General features: G+C 37.7%; 1 protein-coding gene across 4 annotated transcripts; it reads right to left on the bottom strand.

Annotated features, from left to right (window-relative positions):
• Positions 1-972: 972 nt before the first annotated feature.
• Positions 973-27,387, bottom strand: SH3GLB1 (SH3 domain containing GRB2 like, endophilin B1). 4 transcript variants are annotated; one of them, XM_075156208.1, is made up of 11 exons: positions 27,211-27,271; positions 25,333-25,434; positions 22,474-22,615; positions 19,657-19,785; positions 17,486-17,619; positions 16,994-17,086; positions 13,354-13,377; positions 8,387-8,476; positions 7,750-7,850; positions 2,445-2,676; positions 973-1,447 (listed from the first exon to the last, which is right to left on the bottom strand). In XM_075156208.1, exons 2-11 carry the CDS (start codon positions 25,333-25,335, stop codon positions 1,340-1,342), a joined length of 1,056 nt encoding a protein of 351 aa, XP_075012309.1. In that variant the 5' UTR covers positions 25,336-25,434; positions 27,211-27,271; the 3' UTR covers positions 973-1,339. The 4 variants fall into 4 exon arrangements, with proteins under 4 accessions (XP_075012309.1, XP_075012307.1, XP_075012310.1 ...); XM_075156206.1 differs by lacking the exon at positions 25,333-25,434 and having other exon boundaries at positions 27,211-27,387; XM_075156209.1 differs by lacking the exon at positions 13,354-13,377 and having other exon boundaries at positions 27,211-27,372.
• Between the last annotated feature and the right edge of the window lie 53 nt (positions 27,388-27,440).

Raw genomic sequence — 27,440 nt, 5'->3', positions numbered from 1 at the left:
CAATGGAAAAAATTTCCTTCAACCAGTCCAACCTAATTAATTAAATATACTGGAACTTAAAAAAAAAAATTACCCTCAATCTATTCTTTTAATCTTTTTACAGCCTTAAAAATCTGCTATTTATGAAACATTAAAGGGTGCAATGTTTAGGAAAAAGTTATGCTATTTGCAAATAATACTACCTTTGTTAAAACCATTTTTAGGTTCAGAACTTTTTTTTTTGAAATATGTATGTATAGCAAAGAGTCAATGACATTTTAAAATTGTTTTACATATGTAGTCTTGAATATTCTATAAATTAAGTCAAATGAATAATATTGATTTGAATTTAAACACATTTGATGGCAGTTCACATTACAGAGGACTGGAGAAGACCACATATGTAAAGGAGGTCCTCTTGCAAAACAAAAAAGTGTAACGCTAATTGAATCCAATTAGAACATGACAATAAACTGTTGCATAAGAATTGTGAATGCAGATTTTCATTAAAACCTATAATCTGCACAAATGTATGCTCATCTATAGAACTACTTAAATGTAGAGAGACAGTGCACATTTGGTTAGCAAAATGCAGTGCTTAATTTAACATAAAGGCTGATTTGCAGTTGAAAGAATCTTAATAATTACTAATCAAACTGAATTAGCCTCTTTTTTGGAAAGAATTAAAGAGAAAAAAATACAAGGCAAGATTAAAAACAAGCTAGAACATACGTCACTAGCTTGTGTCAATCCACCTAGGTGCAGTTTAAAAATCTCAACATACTAGCAATTTGCCTTAAATTTTCAACAGAGAGAAAACAACTGTTTTCATTTTTCAAAGGTAATTAAATCACAAGTTACTCAGCAGATAGCCATATATGCCTCAGCACATTTGTACTCCACAAGTGTTGGGAACAGAACCATGTGGAGTTCTTTACGGTTTATGTTTCACATTTGGTTTTGGTTATTCAAATAACGTGCATTACACCTGCATCAGTTCACAATAAGTTTATTTTACGTGAAGAAAAGCTTTGCCATTAATGAAAAATTTCAGTAGAAAACAGTACCTCCTGCTTTCAATCTAGATTACTGAAAAGTAGAAGCTTATATTAGTGAAAACTTCAGTAGAAACAAATCTGTAGGAAATATGTTCTTGGCACATGAACTAAAAGCTTTAAACACATTAAGTTTGAATAGAGTATTTACCATGCAACCATGCTGGCAGAAAAGCCAGTTTGTAATGGCTGGTATTCGTCCCTCAAGACAATAACATGGAAGACACTTAAACCTGCTTACATAACGTTAATTGTATATAAATACGGTGTCACCATCATTGACAGTCTTTATTCAGGCCAACCATCTAGTTTAGCAGTTCTAAATAAGTAATAGGCACTTTGCCTTTCTGATTTCCCCTTTCACCCATCAGCCAGTCTGAATCCATGCCAGGGATACTGTACACCGTTATCACCTGAAAAACAGAAAACACATTATTATAACCTTGCCTTGCCTGGAAAAAAATTACTGCCTATCTTCATGTGATTTCCAGGGTCTTAGAATTGAGACTAACCAAGTTAAATAGAGCATTTAATATAAGCATCCATGGAACATAATCTAGTGCTTATAAAAATTATTTCACTGGTCCATGGAGAAGAAGTAGATATAGTAGCATATTTTAAAGTCTCCTTTTTTCCTGATGAAATTCTATTCATTACTGTTTCTTTGCTATCATTTTTTATCTATAAATCTTGTATATCGCCATCAACTTTAACAGGAAATCTAAAAGAAAGTTCATTGGATCTTCAAGTGCATGACAGAAAGACAGATGGTATTGATGTACTACATCTTAACAGAAAATCTTAGGCCACAGCCTCTAAGTCACTGTCTAGATAAGAAAAAACTCAAACAGAAATATTTAAGTAATGCACATTTAAAAAAACCCAAAAAGTCTGAAAACTTTTTTGTGGATGCTCTTCTTCAGGGTTAAGCTACAGTCACATTACTAGGTGGAACTCTGTTCCAGCACCCTGCTTCATTGTATATCTCCACCTGCTTTGTATAGGCTCTCTGACTTAAGAGTGCAACTGAATTGGAACAGGAATAAACACAGCACAACCACCACCATCAAAACAAGAAGTGGTTGTATTTTCATATTCTTACCAAACTGCAATATTTAATGTTTGAAAGACTAATTGTATTGATAACAGTGCTAAAGGTGTGGTAAAAAGAAGATAGCAGAATTGCACCTTGATTGTCTAGCAAATGTTCTTGCAAGTTAAGCTGGTGTAACAAATGTTAAGTCTCACTATAGAATATTAGGGTACATAGGACAATGCTCTAAGAGTACAACTGAAGTTTAATTTAAAAAGTCAACTACACAGATTTCTCGATGTAGCAAATCTTAACTGGCTAGTCACAAGCATTCTGATTTTACTTTTAAATGATCAAGGTACATTAAAAACTCTTACCTCATCTGCAAGTAGTGATAATTCACTGCTGTTTGCAGCATCGTAATCATAGAGAACTCTAGCTTTCCTGTTGCCACTTGATGACTTCAGTTCACTGATGCCTGAAGTAACTATTGAATTGCTTACTGAAGGCAATGAAGCAGAGGCTGAGGCCAAGACTGAGGGAGTAGAAACACTCTGCACAGGAGTTGAGGAAGACTGATTATTGTTAGAGAGGAAAGTAGATGGAAAGCTGTGGGAGAAAACAAAATGAAAAGACTTCTGAGTGAATCAGTTCTACGTGGGGAGTTTTACATGCCTCCATGTGTAAATTACCATTCTTGCTTCCATCAACTACAGAATAAACACCAGCAGACTGCAGTAATAGAATAGCATTGATATTTGTATAAATCTAAATAAAGATACTTGTTCCTGACCTGTAGTATAAATCAAACCAATATACTTTAAGACAATTGCCTCAAAAAAAAAAAAAAAAGGCAAAAACAGGAAAGCACCGTTGGTCAGACCTGATTCAGACTGTACTTTCATAAATGTTTCTTTTGACAGCTCTGCCAGCAAAAGTAGCCTCCACCTCCTCCTGCTCATTCCTTAATTATGTGGTTACACAAAAGATTGTGCTGGTAAACCAGATCAGGAAAATATAATGCAGGTTAAAAGCACAGCCTCCCTCTGAAAGAAGAAAAAAAACCCACAACTATTTTTGTAATCTAAATCAGTTCGTCGATTCAGCTAACTGCATGCTGTAAAACAAAAATATTTGTTAAACTAAAGATGAACTTATATCAACTTAAGCCCCTCCTTTCTAGGTCAGGCTGTTGCTTGTTCTGTGCCAGCTGTAGTGTTTGCCAGACCCTTCCATGAAGTCAATTCAACTCATTAACCTGCCTGGGGAAAAAAAAAAAAAGGGTAGGAAAAAAGTGTATAATCTTCTACCAAGTTAATGAGCTGAATCACAAAAAACCTGTGATGAGAGCCAGAGCAGATACAAGGGAAAGCAGATACAAGGGAAAGAACAAAATAACATGGCTGAAAAGTGGAAGGAGCAGAGAGGAGAGCAAAGAAGCAAGAGATTTCCAGGCAACAGGGTAGGGAAAATGGGACAGTGTGGGGAGCAATGATGAGCTGTGAGATTGGGTCATCGTCTCATGTCTTTCTGCCCTACATCCTAGGATGCAGTTCCATGGCAAACTAAACTTATTTGTTTAGCAGTTGATGTAGTCATTCCTTGTCATCTTTGCTGCCTTCCTTTGTTCCAACAATCATCTGATTCTACCTTAAAAGCAGGTCAATGAAGGTTTTGCAAAGTGGCAGAGCTGATGCAATGAAAAAGGGTCAGCAACGGGAGTTAGACTGAGTCAGGATGATGTGGAACTGTAGCTGCATTTCCTTCCATTCTTTTGACCAGTCAACTAGTCAGTCAATTCCCACACATAACCTTCCTCATCGGTCCTTCTACATAGAAGCTTTTTCATTAACATCTGGGATGTGGACACATTACACCCCTCTCTTTTTTTTTTGCCTACTCTTTTGACATAATGAAGATCTATTCATATTGTGTGTACGAACCTGTCAGAAAACACAGTCTCATCTCATCCCTTCCCACCTATGCTCCCCAGTTAAGTTCTTCTTGAAGATGCAGTTCAGCAGCAACTTTAACCATACAAATCAAGATCAGTGTATTCCCACACCCACGTCTGCAGCATTATTGGTGCTCATATAATCGTAAGAGGAGCTAGTTTAGGGAGCTGATGCAGGTGAAAACTAAATCTATCAATATAGTGACTAATTTTTGGATTGTGTGGCCATGAACATAGGCGGAATTAAGATAGCTCAAATCTGTATCAGCTGCACACAAGTTTACAGTTTCACACTATACTTAATCTGGTAAATCTACACTGCCACCAAACAGGGTGAACCCACTCCTGTACCCCTTTATTGTGCAAATGTTCATTCTCTGTCATTTGAGTCAGATCTAGCAATCTGTTGCTTTTGAGTTGATTCAACAATCTGATCCAAAAAAAAAAAATCATCAAAAAGATTGCTAACTTTCCATCAGAACAGCTTGTTAAACATGTTCACCTTGCAATTTTATCTGTTATATCTGACTGAAGGCAAACAGCAGGAGTATATTGTAAAGGACAAAACTAGCCCCTTTACAGTTAGACTGAATTGCGTATAAAAAATTGGGTAGACTTTCAGGACATTGTTGTGAGCTTAGTTAGCAGTTTACTACCATCAAAAGGAGGAAGTCCCACTTTCCCCTCTGGCTTACCTTGACTTCATTTGATCATAAAGAGCTGGTTCAACTCACTAAGAAGAGGCTGCAACTCCACCAAATTTTTTTTTTTTATTTGCCAGATTAGTTTTTCAAACCAGTTCATTATGTTCCCTGAGCAAATCAAATGAGCAGAACAAAAGGAGGAAAAGCTAGACCCCACATTTTTCTAGGGATAACTCAGCTGTGCCTCATGTTGTGTTTATTACTTGATTAGTTGGCATTCAGAGGGATTTAATTTTAAATGACAATCAGCTGTTTCTCAACATTACTAAATTACTGTTTAGTATACTGCTAAACCTGTTCCCTGTTAACACAGTAATTACTTGTAAATCATTCTCCTCAGTTCAAAGGGTCACTGGTTTGTACAGCTAGAGGAAAAGAAAGCCAGAGCTTTACAACCACTCTGTCAATCAGTAAAGCATTAAGTCTCACGCTTTTTGCAAAGCCATATGTAGGCATGTTACTGGAAAGCTTCAGCTATACAGAGGTTGTCTGGGATTTTTTTGAACACTTGAGTAGCAGGAGTTTCACAGCTTGTAGAGTAGGGGACTAGTAATGGGTAATTTGAAAAAATAATTATGCCAAAGCTTAGGCCTGGCTGTCAAGGAAGCTGAGAAAATCTGAAGCAAAAGCAGTTACCAGCAAGAAAAAAAAGCAGCCGGAGTATCAGGATATTTGAAATAGATTTGTTTAGTTCATTCTTGGGAACAAAAAAAAAAGAAGAGAGAGTGCTTTTAACCTGGGAGATTTGATTCTTTAAGCAGCCCCACAGGAGGGAGAGGCAGTAGAGGGATAAGCAGCTTATGCTGCCTTGAAGAGAAACATCCATAAAACCACGTCTATTTATATAAAGAGAACTGAGCACAAGTTTTCCCCCCACCTTCCCTCCAGCTGACTCTGGAGAGTACATCAGGAAAATCAGTGCTTAGCTTTGGAACTTGAATAGCCTCAATGTGAACCAGGTTAGGGCTTATGCCCTAGGTTCTGACCCAGGTAAGACATATAATATGCATCTACTCTGAGAACCAGGCTTCTGTTTCAAGCAACAAACTATCCCACTTAGAGGTTGAACACCTTTCGTTCACCAACAATCTCAAAACAAAAATAAGTCCCTCACAGCTCTTGGCTTTCACATGAGAATATGGCACAATGTCATTCTTAGGTGTGTGAAAGGAGCGTGTGTAACTCAGCACTATATAACCCTTGTTAACCAACAGAACGCTGGCAAATACAACCACAATCTAGCTGAGCTGCCTGAGCTATTTATTTGATACTGTATCTGCCTACGCGTAACATACACTACACGTATCCTGCTCATCTGTTTATTTAATGCAAGTGCTACGTGCCATATGCCTATAAACTGAGGAACTCTTCCAAAACAAGGACTGCAACTTGAGACCCTGTCCCAGTGCTCTCCGTTATAGTTCAGTGGGACTTCCTTGGGTGTGTCAAGATTTAATACCATTACTGTTTTAATCCACGTAGGTAGAGAAACTTCTTTTGGCTGTTTGAGGCATTTAGGATTTTGCAAAGCTTCCATGCTTTTGGTCTTCTAGCAGTCATAGGAATTTTATCAAAAATACTGATCAGATCATAGCCACATAAAGATACATCCTTCTGTTTTCCTAAAGGCAGTATTTTCTTCAAATACACTTTTTATACCTGGTAGCAGTTTACATAAATTTTAAACTAAGACAGCTGTTCTGGACATGCTATACATCCTAAAGCAAAAGATTTTAGAGACATATGTTCTTCCTTAGGTTAAGGGTATTATGCTGAAAGCTTTCTGTTTGGTAAATATACTAGGATAAGGGTATAGATTTTTAAAACATCCTCTCAAAATAGCTGTATAAAATACTTCACGTAATTTCTAATTTAAGAGGAGCTTGTCCTTAATCCAGTAAATGTTTATTTTCAAGCTTTCAATTCTACAACTTGCATTTACGCACTACCAAATTTTATAGCTGAATACTTCTTTCAATGGAATGTAACTTTAAAGACGTAGCTTTTTTGAAAATCACAGTTTGAAAGACTTTTTTTTAAACTCTTTAAACTACCTCTTCAAACAAACTGAGGAAAGGAAATCAAACGCCACAGGAAGCTGCAAGTCAGGAAAAGGACAAGACTCAAGAACACTTTTGGTTTTACTTCCTTGTCATGAAAAATATAAACAGAGATACTTTATAGAGACAGTTATTTAGAATAGACACTACAGTAAACTTCTAAGTACAGATAATCCTTCAATGCATATGCTCACCTAAATAACATGGTCTGGTATAACCCTAAGAAAGGCTGATTTGTGAATAAGAATTAGAATAGGGAAACTTTATGAAAAGTAAGCATGTAGATCTCTTTACATCACCACCAATCACAAAAAAAGGATTATGAGCACGAACTAACATCACACAGTTTCTTCTCTTACTTTAAAAATGCTAAACCCACAAAACAGTAAAACTAGACAAACTTGCTCATTCCACTGAGTGCTTTGGGTTACTGTTTATAGATATTATGAAGTACATTTCTCCCTAGATACAATATCTATGCTGTCAATTCACTTAACAGTGGAGAATGCAGTTCCATTGAAAATCAGGTAGCACCCTGTAGCAAATTAAGAGGTGACAGAAATTTACGGGCAATACAAAAACTTGTCCCACACTGCATAACAGTTTTGTAGCATGAAGCATAAGACAACTGAATAATTACAAGTAAATATCTAGAAGTTCTTTTCTGTGCCATTAAATGAGGTTATCACGGGCTCACCTTCCTCATATACAAAATATACAAGATCTCAGTAAATCAACCCTCAAAAGGCATTAGTGCTGTGTGCTCAAAAGGCATTAGTGCTGTATATAGGCTTAGGGAAGTAGTTGCACCGGGGTAATTACATATTAATTACCCGAGAACGATATATTTCCTTTCAGTCCAGCATGCCTGTACGTTCACCACTGTTATATCAGTGTAAGTTTTCCTACTATTCATAAGCACTTAGAAAAAACTTTTTTTCTGAAGTTTTTACAGTGTTACTACCTTCCAAGTTGTTTCTGGAGATCCAACATATATTGGTAACATTGTGCATAATAGGTCATCTGAGCTTCAACAAAATCGTTCAGACAGCGAAGATGATGTGCCTATAACACAGTAAAGAATTCAAGTTTTTAGTCTGTAAAAGTACTATGCTGCATTAGAAAGACTGGTTTCCTAATCAAGTGCTAACACCAACACTGGCACATAGGGATTTATGCCACATAGGCATAGTGCCTGGATTTACCAGGAACTGGGATAAAATGTCACAAAAATTAACATCTTTGAGCACAAAAAATAGGTGCTATACAAGCATCATGCTGTTTACCTATATTGTTTCCACAACTGAATAAATATTTTAGCATGTTTTTGTGGTTTCAACATTCAGTTATCTGATGAATGGGAAGTTGAGTTTAAAGGATAAAAATGAAAGCTCCTGCATGCTCAAGGTTAAGGGGAAATAAAAGTTAAATTCAGTGGATACTAAACTAGAATTCAAAAAATAAAGAACCCACAGTTGTCTGATGCTTTAAAGCATTAAAATGAAAACTTGTAGCCCAAAGTTCCCAATTAGCTTACTGTAGTTATTTTTAGAAAGTGTCCTGATTTTGACTTTCCCCCTCTACCCCATTTGGGTACTCACATGTGTGCTGCTGATTCCTTCCAGCAGAAGTCTGGTAATCTCTGCCTGACGGTCAAATTCACTCTGAGTAATTCGTACTTCCTGTTCAGACTAAAAGTAAGGATGCACATTAGGTATTTGTACAATGCACTGTTACACCTTCCGACTGCAACAGTTCTGTTTTATTCAGAGCTACTCATACAAATGCATTAATCACAAGCTTAGGTGTTTGAAACGTGCTTTTTCTTTGCAGATCTTTACTAGGCAAAAAGAGTAATTGCATTTTGGGTTCAGAAATGTTGAGGCCCTGTATACACAACAGACAGGTTTATCATCAGACACCTACCACATAGAGTCAATGCATGCAAAAGGAAGGCATTTTTCTGCCAGCAGTATTACCCAACCTCTCCCAATAACAAACCAAGCATTCATTGGGGTAACAGTGTCTGCACCAAGGGTTCTGCCAGCATAGCAGTGGCATCCAAGGACAATGTAATTTTTTTTCCATACTTCAAGTTATCAGGGCTCTGACCAAACAATTTAGGGTAAACCTCACATTATTTTTGTCAGGTAACAGCCGTCAGCTGTACATAAATCTTTGATGATAAGTTTTAACAGGACATTTCATAAATTAATGTCTCATACTGGCCACCAAGCTACTACAACTATTTCTGGAGCTTGCAATTGAGGCGCCTTTAAAATTAAATAAATCCAAACTATGTGAGAACAAATGTTCTAACTTCAATTAGAGTAAAATTTCTATTAAACTGATTGGATTTAAGTTTCATATTTAAATAATTCCAGTTCAAATTTATTCCTTGTTACATGTCGTTATCAGCAATTTTTAAATAACAACGTTATAGCAGTTTTAAAGGACTCCCATCTAGCACAAGCCAAAATTACTTTAGAGTATTTTTTTGGGGAAAAAAAGGACACTATTCAAAACACACAAATGCATAAAAATAGGTGTTGTAATATCTAAGATTTACTGTTCCAAGACAGAATGTCCTCAGCCTGGAATTTGGATTACCTTGCCTCAGTGCTTATATGCATTTAGTACCTTGTTTCTAAAAACAAACCCAAAGGCAAAAATCTGCATTAAGTCCAAGATACAGCAGTTACTTTCTCAACAAAATGGAGCAAGGAAATATATTTTCAGGAAACTTAATGAGGTGATACTGATAAAACATTGTTTTCAAAAGGATTTTATATGTTTGCAAACATTCTGCTCTTGCATTCCACTGATGTTAATCAATATGAAAAGTCGCATGGGGGAGGATCTTAATCTCAGAAATGAGCACAGAAGAATGATGCAGTTACCCAAGAAATGTTTTTCATGTGAAGTCACCGCAGCTGGGAAAGCTTACACACTAATTAAACAGTGAGGAAGCAGCTATAGAGTACTGTGTGTTTCTTACTTAAAACTGAGATAGCAGCATATGTATCAAGTTACAAACTAATTAGGTTTTCAAAGTTTGTTGAGGCAAGAATCTTTGCTTGGAATTTTCCTATTAAATCTGTATTAATATCAGTAAAATCCACCTGAGAGAAATGTAAGAACAAAGAGGGGAAAAAAGCAAATCTGATAGCCAAGAGGGGAAGAAAAGCATTCCCTTCTGTATTAGCAACACCTTCATTTCCTTTAAAAAAACCAGCAAAACCATAGGTAAACCATTTATCTGGAAATAAATAGTCTAGTCTCTTGCTTTTCTGAAGCTAATGTGTTTCTTTTTTCCTGCCAGGTAAGTAAATACATGAGAATAGGAACTTACAAGAAGGGGAAATATCCATCAGAATAATTCTATTTGTTTCAACAATATTTTAATTAATTAACTACTTTCTATCAGAAAACGCAAAGCTAGTAATGCGGTAACATGTATTAACTTAGCCAGTACAGAGTGACTTTAAATACATTGCTTTACAAAAGCCCCATGTACTGGTTTTGTAGAGATTTACATAAACTGAATTATGTGATGATGTGTTTATTTGCCCATCCCTATTTTCAGTACTACTAGGTGACAGTACCAGGACAGCGTATCTATTCTACACCTTGTGGTAAATGTGGAAAACAGCTGACTTTCAATCCAGGAAGCTTATGGCCTGATCACCTTTGTTTCTGAACAGAATGAAGAGCTCAAAATATAAGCCTAAACTTTCCAGTGACCCCCAGCTGCAGTCATATTTTGGTTTTAGAACAATTAAAAGGCCTCACTGGGTGTCTCCCATGAAAATCCTTCAAAATGGTACTTGCTCCCCAAGTTTAGAATATGAACCCAGTTTCTGAATATGAATATTCAGAAGTTCATAATCTCCCCAAATTTCACATAAGAATATATGAACTCTCAGAAATACTGTGCAATCCTGTACCTAAGTGTCCCGGTTTCGGCTGGGATAGGGTTAAATTTCTTCCTAGTGCTGTGTTTTGGATTTAGTATGAGGAGAATGTTGATAACACACTGATGTTTTCAGTTGTTGCTAAGTGCCCTCCTAGTCCAAGGACACCTCCCGTGCCTACTGACTGAGCTAGGTACACGAGATGGGAGGGAACATAATCAGGACAGCCAGCTCAGCTGGCTAATGGGGTATTCCATACCATGTGACGTCATGCTCAGTATATGAACGGTAGGCGTGATCCAGGAAGTACCGATTGCTACTTGGTTATCGGTCAGCGCAGGTGGTGAGCAATTGTATTGTGCATCACTCATTTTGTATATTCTATCATTATTTATTATCATTATTTTCCCTTTTCTGTTCTATTAAACTGTCTTTATCTCAACCCACAAGTTTTTCTCACTCTTACCCTTCCGATTCTCTCCCCGTCCCACTGGGGGGGCGGGGGGAGTGAGTGAGCGGCTGCGTGGTATTTGGCTATCTGGCAGGCTAAACCACGACACTAAGGGATAACACACTATCATAAGACCATAGGAAATAAAATCACCTTCCTAATGTTGTTTTATTAGACACACTATCAGTAAAACAGTGATAATGGATATATTCGTGCTACCCGATATAGCTGGGCCTCCTTGTCTCCTTTGTAGTCGAAGACAGACAGGAGCTCCGCTTGATGCTCAAAACCAGTCTAATCTCAATGCACTGAGCACACACTAAAAGCCTCTGCTCTTTCCATTGACTACACCAGACACCTCAGAAGACTCCTAACAAAATTCGTATGATTGTGAAGTGTGTAACATTGGTACCTACCCCATGTGTTTTATAGTACAGTATTCAATATCCTCTAATTCCACATTTCAGAGGGGAAGTTAAACCGAAGAATGTTTGTCATCGACACCACGCAGATCTTTTGTTCTAACTCAAAAAAACACCCTGTAATTGATCTAGAGATTACTGGACAGTCTGAAATCCTTGTTGGAGAGCTTCTTAGATTTAAATTGAAAACATCTATGAATCTCTTCCTCCAACTTTCAAGGAGGACAGATTGCCTTTAGAAACCTGGATAGATTACCATTCCTTTGGCAGAGTATGTGTGTTGTAGTTTCTTGTCAATAGTCTCTGCTTTTTATATGCTTAATAAAAAAAAGAAACCTTGAATTACATAATTTATTACAAGATTTAAAGCTTTTAGTTGCCTTTATGCTATGGTTAAGCACTTTGTATTATTTCTTTTTCTCTCCAAGACACAATCTGTTAGATTTCACTATCCTTAAAGTTGCTTGTCATTGGCTCTGAAAAGCAGAGTGTTTTATTTATCATTGTCTTATAACTTCAAAATTAGTTTTCGTTACAGCAGTACTGCTCCCCTGCCATCTTTTTCCCAAAATAGTACGAAGTACTCCAGCAGATAGGTTTGCTGTTTCCAAATTGTTACTTTACTTAAACAGTAAAATAATTCTCAAACTTTGGGATCAAAGTTGACCTAACCCTCCTTTTACAGTCCAATCTCTAAATTCCTTCTTCCCCCTAAACTCTCACATTACACTCTACACATATACTCCTGTTTGCACCATAACTCACAGAAAGTTGGAATAGAAAAGGCGTTCATTTATTTTCTCTCACAACCCCCAAGATTTCACCCAAAGCTCCACATCCCAGCTTCTAACTGTAACTCCCTACACCTCCCATAGCTGCCTATCTAGTCCCCTTTTAAAAACCATACTCCAAAGTCCCTGTCCTCCAGCTACCCCTAATTTTTATTTCCCCTCCTCCACAGAAATCCCCTAAGAAACTTCTTCTTAACTGTTAGCACAGCTTCTCACAGCCTGTTCCCAATACTGCTTTGTCAGAGCCAGTGAGCCTGAGAACAGCCCTTCTCATGGCACCAAAGCAGCTATTGCCTAACACTCCATTAGCTCCGCTGAGTTTGTCCCTGCGCAGGGGATGGCATGACAAGAGAAGGCTGCAGCCCCCACCCCAAGGCTAATGCTATGTTTATGAACCAGCCTTCAGCCCAGGTGCAGTTTTCAGATGTGCTTACCTCCTAACTTCAGTTGCCTACGATAAGCACCGCATTCTCTAGTGACACTGGGGAGAAATGCGAGGAACAAAAAAAACCCCTCCAAAACAGAGTTTTTGCTGAGTTTCTTGCATGCATTGCAGCATTTTAGTTACTGTTCCATGTTCTGGGTGAAAGTTGAAGATCAGTGTTTTTCAGGACAGTTTAGATTACTAGACCCCAACCTTTCCGAAAATTTTCAAATAAGCTCATTCTTAAGAGGTCATTTTTAACAGGATGCCATACCAATAAATTTTGACAGACAAGTCCTGTAGTTCTTTTTCCATTGTACCTTGTCACATGAGAATCATATGGTACTAAGTGACAGTTAGCCAGAAACAGCTTACTATAAAACAAGCCCCAGGCATCGTTTCGCCACTGGCGTTTGAAAGGCCCTAGAGGGAACCAGTGTATTCTGATGTGATGCATCAGGCTGCCAGCATTAGACCGAAATCAACAACATGCAATATCCTTTATTACATTAGACCTGCACAAGTTATGGTTTCAGAATTCTGCAATTTCTAAATTGTTTACTTACTTTCGTCACTTCCTCAGCCCATATCTAGTCAGCATTAAGAGTGGGGGAAAAAAAATAAAAACATACAAACTTAGACATTGGTGGTACTTTAATACAGGATGCAACCATACTTTGGCTTTTCACTACTTTCCTGTCCTCAGAACTTCACAGGGATTTGAGGGAGTGCTGTAAGTCAGTTGCCCAAAGCCCTTCATATACAATGGAACTACAATGAGTAGGTGTAGCACTACATCTGTGAAATAAGTTAGATACTGAAGAGTGTATGACTTCTAGAACTTATATGTAACACAAATCTATTTAAAACAAGCTGTTACAACATACGACATAACTACTTAGAAAATTACATGAATCAGACAAACTAAATTACCTTATGGAGGAATTTAAGTTACCTTACTATGGAAAACTATGGAAAGCTATTCTCATTTTAACACCACGTTAAGTAAAGACTGAAATAGACAAATGAATGATTTCTCTTGCTAATTCCATTACTGGTTTCCTATTTCACAAGCATTTTTATTGAAACTTAAATTTAATTTAAAATGCTACAGAGGTATCTCAAACTGAGTATTAAAGTAGTAGCAAGTAGTACAGCAAAGTCATAGAACTGCAAGGAATTTACTCTAGAAGTTAATTACTTCAGCTTGCTGTTCCAATTCCCTCCTGCAATGCAGTTTTCCTTTAACCTTCATTTTCTGCAGTTGTAAGAAGATGACACAATCAGGACATTGATAGGAAGAAAAGTGAGTAAAGGTTGCAGAAGCAAGTTGTAACAAACAAGTTTATTCACTCTTTTATCTGATCACGACTGAGAAATCTGGAACACTAGTTGAGATGAGACCCACTATGCTGTGCAGATCTAAGACCCAAACCAGGACAAGCTGAAAAGCACAGTCTATGTTGGACATAATTAACTAACCCCATCCTTTTCCACTTTTACAATTATGGTGCTAAAACCAGCTGCATTAATGAGTCCTTGCAACAAGTTTAGGATATACTGTACTCTAAGTTAAGCCATTAATTTATGTGACATTTTTTAGTTTCAGTTATTTGTAAAACATTGCTTGAAGGGAATAATTTCTACATATTCCTGGCTATTTCACATAATTCACTCCTACTCATATTAAAAAAATAGGAAAATGAAATAATTCCTTTCCCTCCAATGGGTGAAATTAATTTCAGAAGAGATAAAAAAATTAAGTCCTTTGCATCCTAGGTTTACATTCATAAACTCATAGAAATTAGAATATAATACTATATACTTCAGATTATCAGAAATATTCTCACAAAAACACCACCTAATGCTGTACTGACATAAGTGTATTTAATACACTATACCAATCCAGTTTGGAATGGAAAACAGCTGAAACAAGACCAAATGAGCTGGATAGCAAGAGGAAACATTTGATAGGAAAATGAATGAACACAGAAGGCCAACAAACCTTTAGCCATTTTACATGCAGCAAGTTGAGCACGTAAGAGACATTTACCATAATGTTATTCTCTTCAGGCTGAGAGGTGTTTAGTTGCTTAAGTGCATAGATAAAAGACAAAAGCAAGTTACAACACTGTGAATATAGCAGGTGAACAGATTATTGGCACAAAGCACTGCAAGCTTAAGCTAAGCAAGATTGTGAACTAAATATAGATAAATAAAACTGTTTAGATTTCTATTTTAAATACTGATCTAAGCTACTTCAGTTGTACAGTAAGCATGGGAGAAAGTAATTTCATCAAATATTGAATATTTTTATAACAGGGGAAAAATAATCAAATGTAGATGCAATTTATCACTTTATCCCATTAAAGAAGGTAGTGAAACACGAAAGTTTGCATCATAACTCAATACACTTTGCTAACCTATCAGTTTAGCACTGTTTGTCAGGTATCTTCCTTCATAAATAAGTGAGCCAGCAGAAGATGAAGCATTTGCATCACTCCTCTATCCAGGTTAGTCCTCATTTCTATATTGCAGAGGATAAAGTAGAGATGCAATTTTTTCACTTCTCTGGGAATTCTACAATCCAATACTTCTTAAACATGCACTTTGCTGTTAAAACATAATTAAAATTGAAGTATTGGCCTAGTGAAGTAAGAGGCCTAGAGTTTCACGCTCTACCAGCACTAAATTATTTGTTAATAAAACTGTAATTACTTGCTATATGAATATTTAAGACTGGTCAAGCAGTAGCAGCAGCAACTGGCAATAATTTTGTCCAAGCACCGAGCTCTGGATGATTACACTGTTGATGGAACTAAAACTCAAGTATAGAGCCTTTCTTTTAATACTAAGCTCAAGGGGAACAATTTCCTTATGATCTTTCTATTGCTTTAGAAAGTAAGGTATATACCTGCTACCATGCCACAAGGAAGTTAATAACCAAAATACTACTTTTTTTTTTTTTTGGAAACTTAACTCTGAACAAATCCAAGCAAAGGAATAGCTTACTATCCATTGCTTCCAAATTCCACTACTAGCTGACTAAAATCCTGCTCTGCTCTCCATTGTTAATGGAGAAATTAAGAAAGCTTGACAAGTAGAGAAGTAACTTTTTTGCATAATATTTACATAACATACGGGGAAATGCATGCATGGACTTAACAAATAAAGACAATTTAAATACACAGGGACCATGTGCATGACATGGAGGATTGAGACACAGAAGCAGAACTGTCAGGTGGAGATTATGTTGGTTTTTTAGAAGGATCACCACCCCAAGACAAGAGATGCTTCATCTACGAAGCTGAGTCTCAGAAATGATGCTTCTAAGATCTTTCAGGACAGCGATCCACTCGGAAAAGCCAGCAAAATCTGACAGTCCCACTTGTGCCTCTTCATCGTGTACACCTGTGTATTTAAATTGTCTGTATTCCTTCAGCATCTGTGTGACCCCTACTGCATTAAGCCTTATGGGAAAAATCACTTCACTATCCATCATTAACTGCTGCACTTTTAGGAATGCAGTCAAAAGATAGCTATGAAAATACTATATGCATACCCTGCTGAAATTGCATACATTCAATTATCTACTCCTCCATTTAGAGGCATTTTAAGAGTTTAAAAAGCAAAAGCTTTTTAGTTTATAGTAACTTTAATCTCCTTGAACAAGCATTTCTTGAGGGAATAAGAACGGTTAAGAAATGTGAGTTTGAGAGTCTCACCCTGTTTGGTGGTGTAAAGTAGTAAACAATATAGAAAGAATAAACTACAAATATTTTTGATATAGAGAAGTTAAGTCTAGACAGGTTCATCAGTTCAAAGTAATTATACATATGCTTCAATACTTGTAGAGATTCAAATGCCAAAACTTGACCTCTGAATGATTTGTATTTACAACCATCTTGGCAGATTGTGGCGAGTCATTTTTGGCAGTATAGGCTCATCTAGTATAGAACAAGGGGAGAATATTTACTTGGTTCAAGTAAGTTCAACTTGATGGAATATCTAAAAATAGAAGACTAACACCTTGATCAGAAATTCGCTTTCGTTTCCTTGTGTTCCATTGAGGCATTTCTTACAAAGTATCTAGAAAAATAGTGCGGGTAAGAAGCTAGGACTGGAAACATAAGCAAGCAGCCAAGTTTATAAATATATATCAGTAAGTTTAAAAGTTATGGACAAATTAAAAAAAATTCTACTTACTGCAGCTCGAGCTTCTGCAACTTTTGCCTTCTTCAATCTGGTTTTTGCTGCATCCAAATCTAGTCTTTTATTTTGTAATAGTTTACGTTCTTTCTGAAAGCGAGTTAGGTTAGTTCGTGAGAATAGGTACACATACTCAAAAGCAAAAGCCTGTCTGCTTCGAAATTTTTTTAATGAAGTATCACATACAAAAAGGTTCTTCAGTTGAACAGAGAGGCAGAATTAGATCCTAATTATTCTCACACATTTTGTACTCAAGATACATACTTTTAATAGAGCAATAGTTAGAAAAGGCAAGTTTTCAGAATTATTTTTATTTGGTCAAAAGGAAGGAAAATACACCAAAGGCACAAATTGTACCTGACTTTTTCTACATGAGTTTGAGGAAATAATGCACAATTGTGCAATAATGCACAATTATCTACTACTTCATTTTGAAGATCTACAGTTACAATTGTTGTGAAATGCTGAAGAGTGCACAATTCAACTTACAGTAATAGTTTTGTAGTCTCCTTCAATAAAGTTTCTTAGGGGAGTGAGAAAGTTTATAGCAGAAGTTTGAATTAGTTCTCTATCTGCTGTCCCAATTCGCTTTTGTGTTTCTCCACATTTAATGAGTGCATTTCCTGCAAAGGAAAAAAAAATTTTAGTTTCATAGTGATTCAGGCAGGTGGTTAACAAAACAAGTTTCTACAGACAGGAAAGTTTAGGCCAGCAGTTTGAAAGATAACCCAATGCCATCACAAGGGCTTTCAAAAGAAATCTGAATCAGCTACAAAAACAAACAAAAAACCACACACACACCAAAAAAAACAACCACCCAAAACAAAGCCACACACCAAACCAAACCATTTTTATTAATAACAATCACAGGTCAAGGCAAGATTTCAATGAGAATAGATACAGCATTGTAGAAGTGGCAAGTCCATTGTGAACACCTATTTTATAACTGGATATCTACTTATTTTAATCCAACAACCTCCTCCCCTTATACCATATTTTTGTTTAAGTCAGGAGTAATTGGTAGCAAGCAAAAAGCTCACTTAACTACTGGAAAATAACGTGCTTTCCCCCACCCCTATCAACTCCAACTTCTAAATACACATTTGTACATGAACTGAACAATACTTTGAAATTTGGTTGTGAGTTAGGTATTGAAACTGAAGTTAGTATATCAAGAATACAGTTATTATTATTATGTTTCAACAGACTGACACGGCTGAGTTAGAAATGACACTAAGTTTTCAGAGAACTGAAATATTTTATGACACCACAAGAAAGCTAACAGTGCATCTATCTTTATGCTAACAGTTTATGTTACTTGCCTGAATTCTAGAAATTCTGCAAGTTAAGGGACAGTGTGCCTGTAAGTACTACTCTATTTGATGTTAAAAAGCAAGACTTGAGGCTGATGATCAGAAGGAAGGCCACAGATAACAGCATAAAACCATGTGGAAGTAAGAGGAACAAAGCCTGCCATTATTGATTTTGTATCCATAAGTCTTCTATAAAACATTCACTTTTTTTTTTTTAAGTGTGCTTTCCTTCTTTTGAAAAGGAACCCCGTTATTTCCAGATATAAAGAACTCATTCTTCCCAGAACAAAAGTTTTCCCTCCCACTCCAATTTTGAAGAAAGCAACTAAAGAGAGCTAACTCTCAGACTTCGATTGCAGACTATATTATATATACAGACACCTATGCATTTCAGTTGGTTAAGTTAAATTAACAGCCAAATCTGTTATCAGCAACTTTAAGAGTTGTAGAGAACACTAGAATTAGACTTTATAATTAATGTCAGTGTAAAAACATCAGATATAATACCGCCAATCCTCCTGTCATAGGCATATAAATTTGCTGGAGAAGGAAGAGAATTTAGATTATGTTCTACACTCTCATCTTTAGCAAAATATTATATATTAAGAAAAGCAAGAATACTGTAAAGTTAGAGAGGCTTCTTACTAAACCTGAAAGGAGGTTGTAGTGAGGTGGGTGTTGGTCTCTTCTCCCAAGTAACTAGCAATAGGACGAGAGGAAATGGCCTCAAGTTGCACCAAGGGAGGTTTAGATTAGACATTAGGAAAAATTTCTTTACTGAAAGAGTGGTTAAGCATTGGAACAGGCTGCCCAGAGAAGTGGTTGAGTCACCATCCCTGGAGGTATTTAAAAGACATGTTAATGTGGCGCTTAAGGACATGGTTTAGTGGGCATGGTGGTGTTGGGTTGACGGTTGGACTCGATGATCTTAGAGGTCTTTTCCAACCTTAATGATTCTATGATTCTAAAGAAGTTAATTTCAGATAATATTTTCACTCCACACCACAAATAAAATGCATAAATATTGTCAGATGTACAAATGTGTTCCTTTAATGAGGAAAGTAAATTCCAGAATTATTTGTTCTGGTAAAAAAACTATCCATCCACAAAGAACAGTTATCATTCCAACAGCAGGTTCTATTTCTAGATTTGGATAGAAACCTCATCATTGATCTCCTAATGCTCAAAGTTATACACCAAGTCATCTCAAACTGCTACAAAAGTCATTGAACTGTTTTATCTATAGGAAGAGAAGAAATATCATTTTACACTGTTAAGAAAAACTAGATCTGTGCATTTCCCCCTCCTTCATTTCTGCAACACAAGACGTTTTTTGCTTCTACTTACCATAGGCTGTTCCTGGGCCAAATTCATTCCCAGCATCAATCATATACTGGCCTAGTAACTCTGGATTATTCATGCGACTTGGTGCTTTGCGGTCCAGCTTCTCATAGACAAATTCTTCTATTCTGGCATCTAAAAAATGTTTATTTGAAATAATTACTGTCATTCAAAACACAAGTTAGAAATAGAAACAAAACACAAAAAAAGGAGGAAAAAGAAAAAAGAATTTCAAAATCCGGACATTAAACTCAACATTAAGTGAACAACGTTAAGCTGGAGATACTGTTCTTGGAAACTGACTGTATTCCATGTTTGTCATGCTATGTTCCAAGTGTTTCTTAGAGCCATCTGTGAAAGTGAAAAATTACACTTTTCCTCTCCCTTCTATCAGCATATTAATACAGTTTTTCAAAGCTTTGCCCGTAAGTCTTCACTGTAAGAGCATAATAGAACACTTCTTAACAAAACAGAACAGACTTTTTTTCCCCCTTCCAGGAAAAAATTATAAAAATTGTTCACTAGAATTAGCAGTGTAGGAATTAAGTTCAACAACTACTGCAGGTTCCCTATTAAGATATTCTGAAAGTTTGGTAGCTCCAGAAAATATATCCTCTCTTTCCCACTCCCCCTGCTTCCTTGAAATGTTCTGAAACAAACCACTAAAGATATTAGAAAGTGTTTCATTTCATATTCCCATCTTTCCTTCATTTGAACAACAAAATTATCAGAAAAACATGTCGTGACTATATGATCATTAATATCCATCTATCATAATATTAAGCCACAGTATGCTGCTTAGGCGAAAAAGCCTCACAGACATAAACAGGGACACTGTTAATTAAAATAGCAAACTCCTCAGATACAACACCGGATTTCTCTGACCAATTGTTCTGGCTTCATAATTAGCTTATTTTGTTTATGCAGTCAGTATGCACTGATTTCAGCCTGCAATAGTACAGACAACCACAAAGAAGCTCTCCAATGAACAAACCTGCCACTTTGATGCAACCAAAAATAATACTGTTAATTAGACAACTTTCATCAGCACTGGATTAAGTAACTACTTTCTCATGCAGGTCACAAAAATTAACCTGACACAGACAAACATGGGCACCAGTGCATTCCCTGGCACCAAGGGTGAATCAAAAATGATCCAAATTCATTGGTTTTTCTTTACTCTATCTATAATATTTATTTTTGACTAAATGACAAAAGAACTGAAAAGTAATCTATAATCATTGGACTATTACATGGGTCTGACCTAAAGGTACAGCTAAAAATGTGATTTTTCCTCCCCCAGACAGGGTCGCTCCATTAACAACCAAAAGCTCTCTACAGCATGTGATAGTCCTCCCAAGTAGGCTGCCAAACAGCTGAAGTTACATTCACAGACGAAGACCACTGCTTAACGCTGAGTATTTTTAGCCATCAGGGAATTGACTGGTCAGCATAACTGAAATACTACCATATATTATCCTTCTACTGAATCTTCCTCAGGCATTTCTACCAACCTACAGTTAGTGATTCAATATTCTACAATTACAAGTTTCTGAAAAAGTCAATACATATTGCAAATACTGAATTAAATGAACAAGATGACTATTTCCTCTGGCCTAGACAAAATTAGAAATTTGAGTTGGAATATTCTGTAAGCTCTATTGCATCCTTCCCACAGGATTAGTTCTTTTGAGTTTTATGCTTATTTTTTAAATACTGCTTTTATGCAATTAAAGGATGCAACAGACTTCCAAAATAATATTTCAAAGATCAGCATTATAAAGAATTTATCTATCTGGCATTAGAGAAGTGCTATCAGCGTATGATTTACCTGTACTAATAAATCCTAACTCAGTCTGTCGCTACAAGGAGAATATTTATGTTTTCAATGCAGAGGTATTAGCGGTATTATAATTTTATCATTTGAGCAAACCTAAAGGAAGTTTAGATTTTTTTTGTTAATAGTAGTTCGCGCAGTGGCTAGCAACCAGGTCTTGACTTGAAATCTAAATCTATACACTAAGTAAATTCCTATAGGTTGGCACCTATAGAGCTGTCAACTCTAGTACAATTGCCACAAATGGCACAGATAACTGTAGGATGTGAGTCTGAAACTGATATCCTCAACATTACTACTCACAGCAGCAATCTCAGAAACAAATAAAATTAACACACCAGAAAACTACATTTCTTCTACCTATGTTTTTTCTGTTATTGTCACAGTAAGAGATTCACCAGTGATGAAAGCAGATTTGAAACTTTATTGTATTGCCCAAGTATAGTGTATAAAATGCTGGCAGATGATAAAGACTCAGCATCTGGAGAAAATCATTCTTTAGTAAAGGAATTGTTACAGTCAGGCATTTCATCTTGCCTGCTTCAAGCTGAATTGTATTGTGCAGACAGTTTAAAGTAATGAAATAGTAATGAAATTTCTTGAGCCACCGCATCTACTCCATGAAGAACTTCAGAGTTCTTACAGCTATCTAAGATTTCTGGAATTACAGTGGGAAATTCGACTAAACAGGAAACAACTCAAAAACCAGTCAATCTGAGATTGACCAGAGTATGGGACCAATGCTATAGTTTAGAAAGTTCTGTCTAAAGCTTTTCCCATTTGAAGGATTAAAGAAGTACCAGCAATTGGTACAGTGTCTCTAATTCTAAGTAGCTCTTCAAAATGTGCTTTCCCTAACTCCAGCTTTCAAATTTTAAAACTGCTATATTTAGTCATAACTTATGCAATACCTATTGCAGTAAACATTTACATTGGCAAATCTATTCATTTGAAAGTTGCAAACAAAAACTTGAAGGGCTCCTTACTTGGATTTGGCTGCAATAATACTTCTGTTTGTTTCATTATTTTTTCTGTCCACAATTTAGTGCATTCTGCTTTGCTGAGAAGGTTCTCCAGGTGAGCATCCAGTTCAGTCTTCTCTGCTTGACCAAGCTTTTCTTCCGTGAACTACGAGTTAGTCAGACAGGTTGAAAATACTCAATTAGTTCACAGAAATCATTTCCCAGGACGAGTTTAAGACAGTAATTATTAGTTGCAGATCATGTTTTCAAAGATATAACCGTTACCCAGTCATCGATAAAAATCTAAGGATAAATTTGAAAGTTGTTAAGTTCTACAACACACCCTTACTATCAGGAGAAAAAAGAGGCAGGAGGGTGTTAATCAGACCAAGATAAAGAAGGTAATTTACAACACTATGAAGAAATCCTCTGCTCTACTTGGTACTGACAGTTCTTGCTTGAAGCATTTTGTCCAATTTTGCATAGTGCTCCTTGAAACATGAGCCAAAAGGAAAGAGAGTCCAGAGGTAACGAAGGCAATTAAAAGTTTACTTCAATCTTTTATATTTTGTAATTAAGTTTGTCCCTTCTCCCACAGTAAAACCTGAAGACACAACAGATTCTCATTGCATACCTTTAATGTGTTTTAAAAAAATGTTGTCCTGTTCACAGCAAACAGGACAAAAAGTAGTAGCATGAAGATTTAAATTAGAATCAGACATTAGAGAAAGTTTTTAAAGACAAGGATTAAAAGCTAAAATAGACTTCCCTGGGAAGTTGTGGAATATATATCTCTGGGGGTGGGGGCTATTTTGCTTTTTAGAATAGGACAAATCAATGTTTGATGAACTGTTTAGATATTACTGATCCTGTTGTGCCTTACAGAAACAGTAAGATGACCTCTGCTGTTCACTTCCAACCTGTGTTTTCAGTCACAATGAAATACAATGTAACTCCATTTAGCTAAATAAATCCAGCAGACAATTAATTTCACTTGATATTAAATTCATGCCAACTTTTATTAATCCACAAGCAGTTTGTACTTCAATCCCAGTTCTCTGGGAGAGGGGGAAGCCACACGTTTCACATCAGGGAACCAAGCAAAACCGGAACTGAGGGTTTTGCCTGGCTCTCTTCAGAGCAGTAGTTCCTCATGACAATGATGATCTCATCACTTGACAGCCTGTTCAAAGTCAAGCATTTTCAGAAGAACCTGGCTTATGATTAAATCCCTAATAAGCTTACCAATTAAGAACATAATAGGACTGGAAGCATTTTTGACTGTCAAACTTCATTCTTAACATGTTCTTTGGTGGGGTATTTAAACTTGCAGTAAGAAACAAGAACACAATACAAGTAAATTACATTGTCCAAGTTTGTTTTAATTTCCATCACATGTAGGAAAAAACCAACTTTGACAGCATGCACATCTAAAATCTTGATAAATGCTGCAGCATTTGCAGTTCTACATAAAAGCAAACTGCCTCCATGAGACGGTTACAGTTGCAGTATAGGGAAGAATGGAATTTATTTATGGATGTATTACTACTACTGTTTAAAAGGCTCTTTAAAAAGATGTCAGGTACTGTACGTTGTTCTCAAAAACTTTGTACAGATTCATTATAATACAATATTAATGGTTTTGAAATTATTTTTTACTAATTACAGAGAAGAGTATATATAAAATGGGCTTTCCTATTAATATTTCCATAAATCTTCTCATCATTGTGAAGATTGCTTAGTGAAGATTGTAATGTTAGATTTCACATATACACTTAAAGGAAAAACTTAATTTTAGCAATACTGAGCTGCGTGGTAAATACCAGTTTGACAGAAGTATGGTTTCCAGCATCAATGTAGTGCAACAATGCTGCCACTCTGATTTCCCATCTTGACTACCCTGAAACCTAAATTTGAACTGGTCTTTCTGTTTTACATCGTTTTTCAGACGTTACTCTGTCCCTTAAGGATAAGAACAAAATAAGGGAGGTGGTGGCATGAATCAAGAATTTTTCTTCTGCTTAGAAAAACTGTTCCAAGATAGGCAGATACTAATGATTTTTTACTTCGATTAGAGCTCTAAAAGCTTTTTATTAAAGCTTAAAACATTTCATACAGAGATACTTAATGTAAGCACTTGCTTATCCGTAAGCCATCTAATCCATCCATCTACCTTCATTAAATTCAAAATATATACACAAGTTGCCCGAATGTGACCAGCTCACGCAGACTGAAATTGTACTGTTTTGTATACAGCTGGGTTATCACAGCCCAATCGACATTTCAAGTCTACACTGCAAAATTACTAGAAGGAGAAATTACTTACTAAGATAAGCCTCTAACTTCAGGTAGAAGTCATGAACAATAAAAGTGTTTCTGCTACCAAAGAGTAAATGCCCAGCTCATTCCCAACCGCTACGCAGGCAGCTTGTCGATTACAGAGCCTGGAAAGAGGAAGGACTCACATTCCTATTACTACACTCCATGGCATTATTTATTTCACCTCAAATACCACTAACTATAACCATTTGCTACTTTGTTCCACAAATTGCAACTACTGTAAGACTGACTGAGAACGACTCCTTCAAAGCATTTTCTGCCTGCCAGAAGGAAGGGTAGGCTTTGGATGAAGATGGCCAGTAGGCTTGATTTTTCTGTAGATTACTAGCTAGAATATAGCAGTCTGAACACAGTATAATCTCATCCACAGAACAAACAGATTTCCTGGAACATGAATATCAGGTGGTTTTGGGTAAAACAGCCGCAATCCACCTGCAACAGAAAAGTCCAATAAGCCTGTGAAACACTAACAAGATGTTCACCATCTTATAAAACAGCTGAAGCAGAGTTGAAATGGAAATTTTAAGTGGTTTTCCTACGTACCATTTTATGCTGCTGAACTGTTTCATAGGCTTTGGTGGGGTTTTTTGTTTCTGATATCCCAAAGCAATTAGTGTCAGGTCATACCACGTCATCCAACGATGCCTGAACGTAAGAGTTTAACTCAATACACAGAACTGTAATTTTTACTGGAGGACACAAAATCTACACTCAGATGATATTAAAAAAAAATCCACAAAATTATTACCCCGTAATATTATCTGTAGGCTTTACACAGTAACTTAAAAAAACCAGGGGAAGCAACAGGAGCACACAGAACATGAGTTACTCAGATTATAAGGACGTGTTAGGGATTTGCTCCTCCCCCTCAATGGCTTCATTAAACTTCTCGTTTTAGCGGAAGGTGACAGCTGGTACAGCAAAACTATTACTTCCACATTTCCACTGAATTTTAGTTTAAATTAAGCAGATAACTAGTATAGCTATTCAAATGTAAACCAACAATGCAGATAGAGCATACTGGAGTAAACCACAGTTCACGCCACCTTTAAACCATGACACACTGCAGAAACTTACATTAGATTTAGTGCAATAAGCTGATTTACACGTAAAAAGTCAAGATAAAAGAGACGAAATCACAAGGTCCTATCACAGGATCTTACAATGAAGAGTGAACTGCATCTCCCCTTTTCCCTTGTCCAGCAAGAAAAGGGAAAGGGGTGGAGGCTGGAAAGGAAGAGACCGTCTGGGAAACATGTAGACCTGGAAGAAGCCGGGGCGGGGGGGGGAGGGGGGGAGAAGACCTCCATCACAAAGAGAAGCCACAACGATTGCTTTAAGTTCATTTAAATTTGAACAACAATGTTTTCTGACGAGTTTGCACTTTCAGAGCTCTGCTGTGCTGCTGATCATTGGTTCTGCTTGAATATTGAGATTTAGGCCAATACATCAGACCGATCAGACCAGATAACAACTTTAATCACATTCCAAACCTGACTGTGATCCAGCGAGAACTCATGAGAAACCAAAGTGGATTACTATGCACTGCTTGGATGTCCACCTTCCGACAGGAAATCTGTTCAGGTTTGATTATATGAAGAAAGGGGATTACGGCTCAAGACAACAGCTAAGGAACAAAAGCCAATTATAGTGCCTTTAGCGTGAAGAAAGGGAAAGACCGATTCAGACACAATGGGCTATCAAACGAGCTTAAAAACGATACTAAGGCTCAAACAAAACCAAAAAGCCTAAGCAGATACTTTCACGTGTCACATCAGAGCTCAAATTTTACCGATCAGGCAGCGGGATACATTTTTAGCAGCCAGTAAAAACATAAGCTTATGTCAGGCGAAACACAGCCTTGCCCTTTTCACACATAAATTCCGACCGTATCTCCTCGCAGCTGATGCCTGCTCAACTGGTCCCCCCCAGCCCTGGCGCCTGCTCCCCTCTTTGCCTGTCCTGACCTTGGGCTGCCTCAGTCTCCCCCCGCCAGCCCCCGAGGCCAGCTGTTTTGCAACCAGCCTGGACGAAATCCCCGGGTCCTGCCAAGCCCAGGGCTAGCAGGGGACCCGCGGGGGAAGGAGCTGGCTTGAGAAGGCGGCACCTCACAGCAGCACATCGCTGCCCGGCCAGGCCAGAGGTCTGGGCTCACCCCTCGCCAGCGCGGCCGGGGCCTGGCCCTCCCTCAGAGCTGGGAGCCCGCGGCGGGCCCAGCCGCCAGCCCGGCCCCTCCCGGCCGCCGCTCCCCCGGCCCGGGGCGGAGCCGAGGTCCCCAGCCAACGCCCCGCGCCGGGCCCAGCAGCGGCGGCCCCGCGGAGCCAGCCCGCGGCCTCGCCCACCTGCCCCAGCTGGGGCCCTGGCGGCGAAGCCCAGTCCCGGTGAGGCCCCCGCAGAGGTGGGCAGGCGACCGGGGCGTACCTGCACGGCGCGGCTCAGGAAGGTGCCCGCGTCGGCCGCCAGCTTCTTCACATTGAAGTCCATGATGTTCATCTTCGGCGGGGGAGGGGGCGCTGACTCAGCCCGGGCACCCGCGGCGGCGGCGGCCGCTCCGGCCCGTCCCTGTGGGGAGCCGCCGCGGGGCGGTGCCAGGCCCGGCCCGGCGCCGCAGCGGATTGGCCGTGGTAGCGGCGTCAGTCACAGAGCCCGGA

This window comes from Calonectris borealis, chromosome 8 (genome assembly GCF_964195595.1).
Source record: "Calonectris borealis chromosome 8, bCalBor7.hap1.2, whole genome shotgun sequence".
NCBI classification, from domain to species: domain Eukaryota; kingdom Metazoa; phylum Chordata; class Aves; order Procellariiformes; family Procellariidae; genus Calonectris; species Calonectris borealis.
This window is presented reverse-complemented; position numbering and strand designations above follow the sequence as displayed.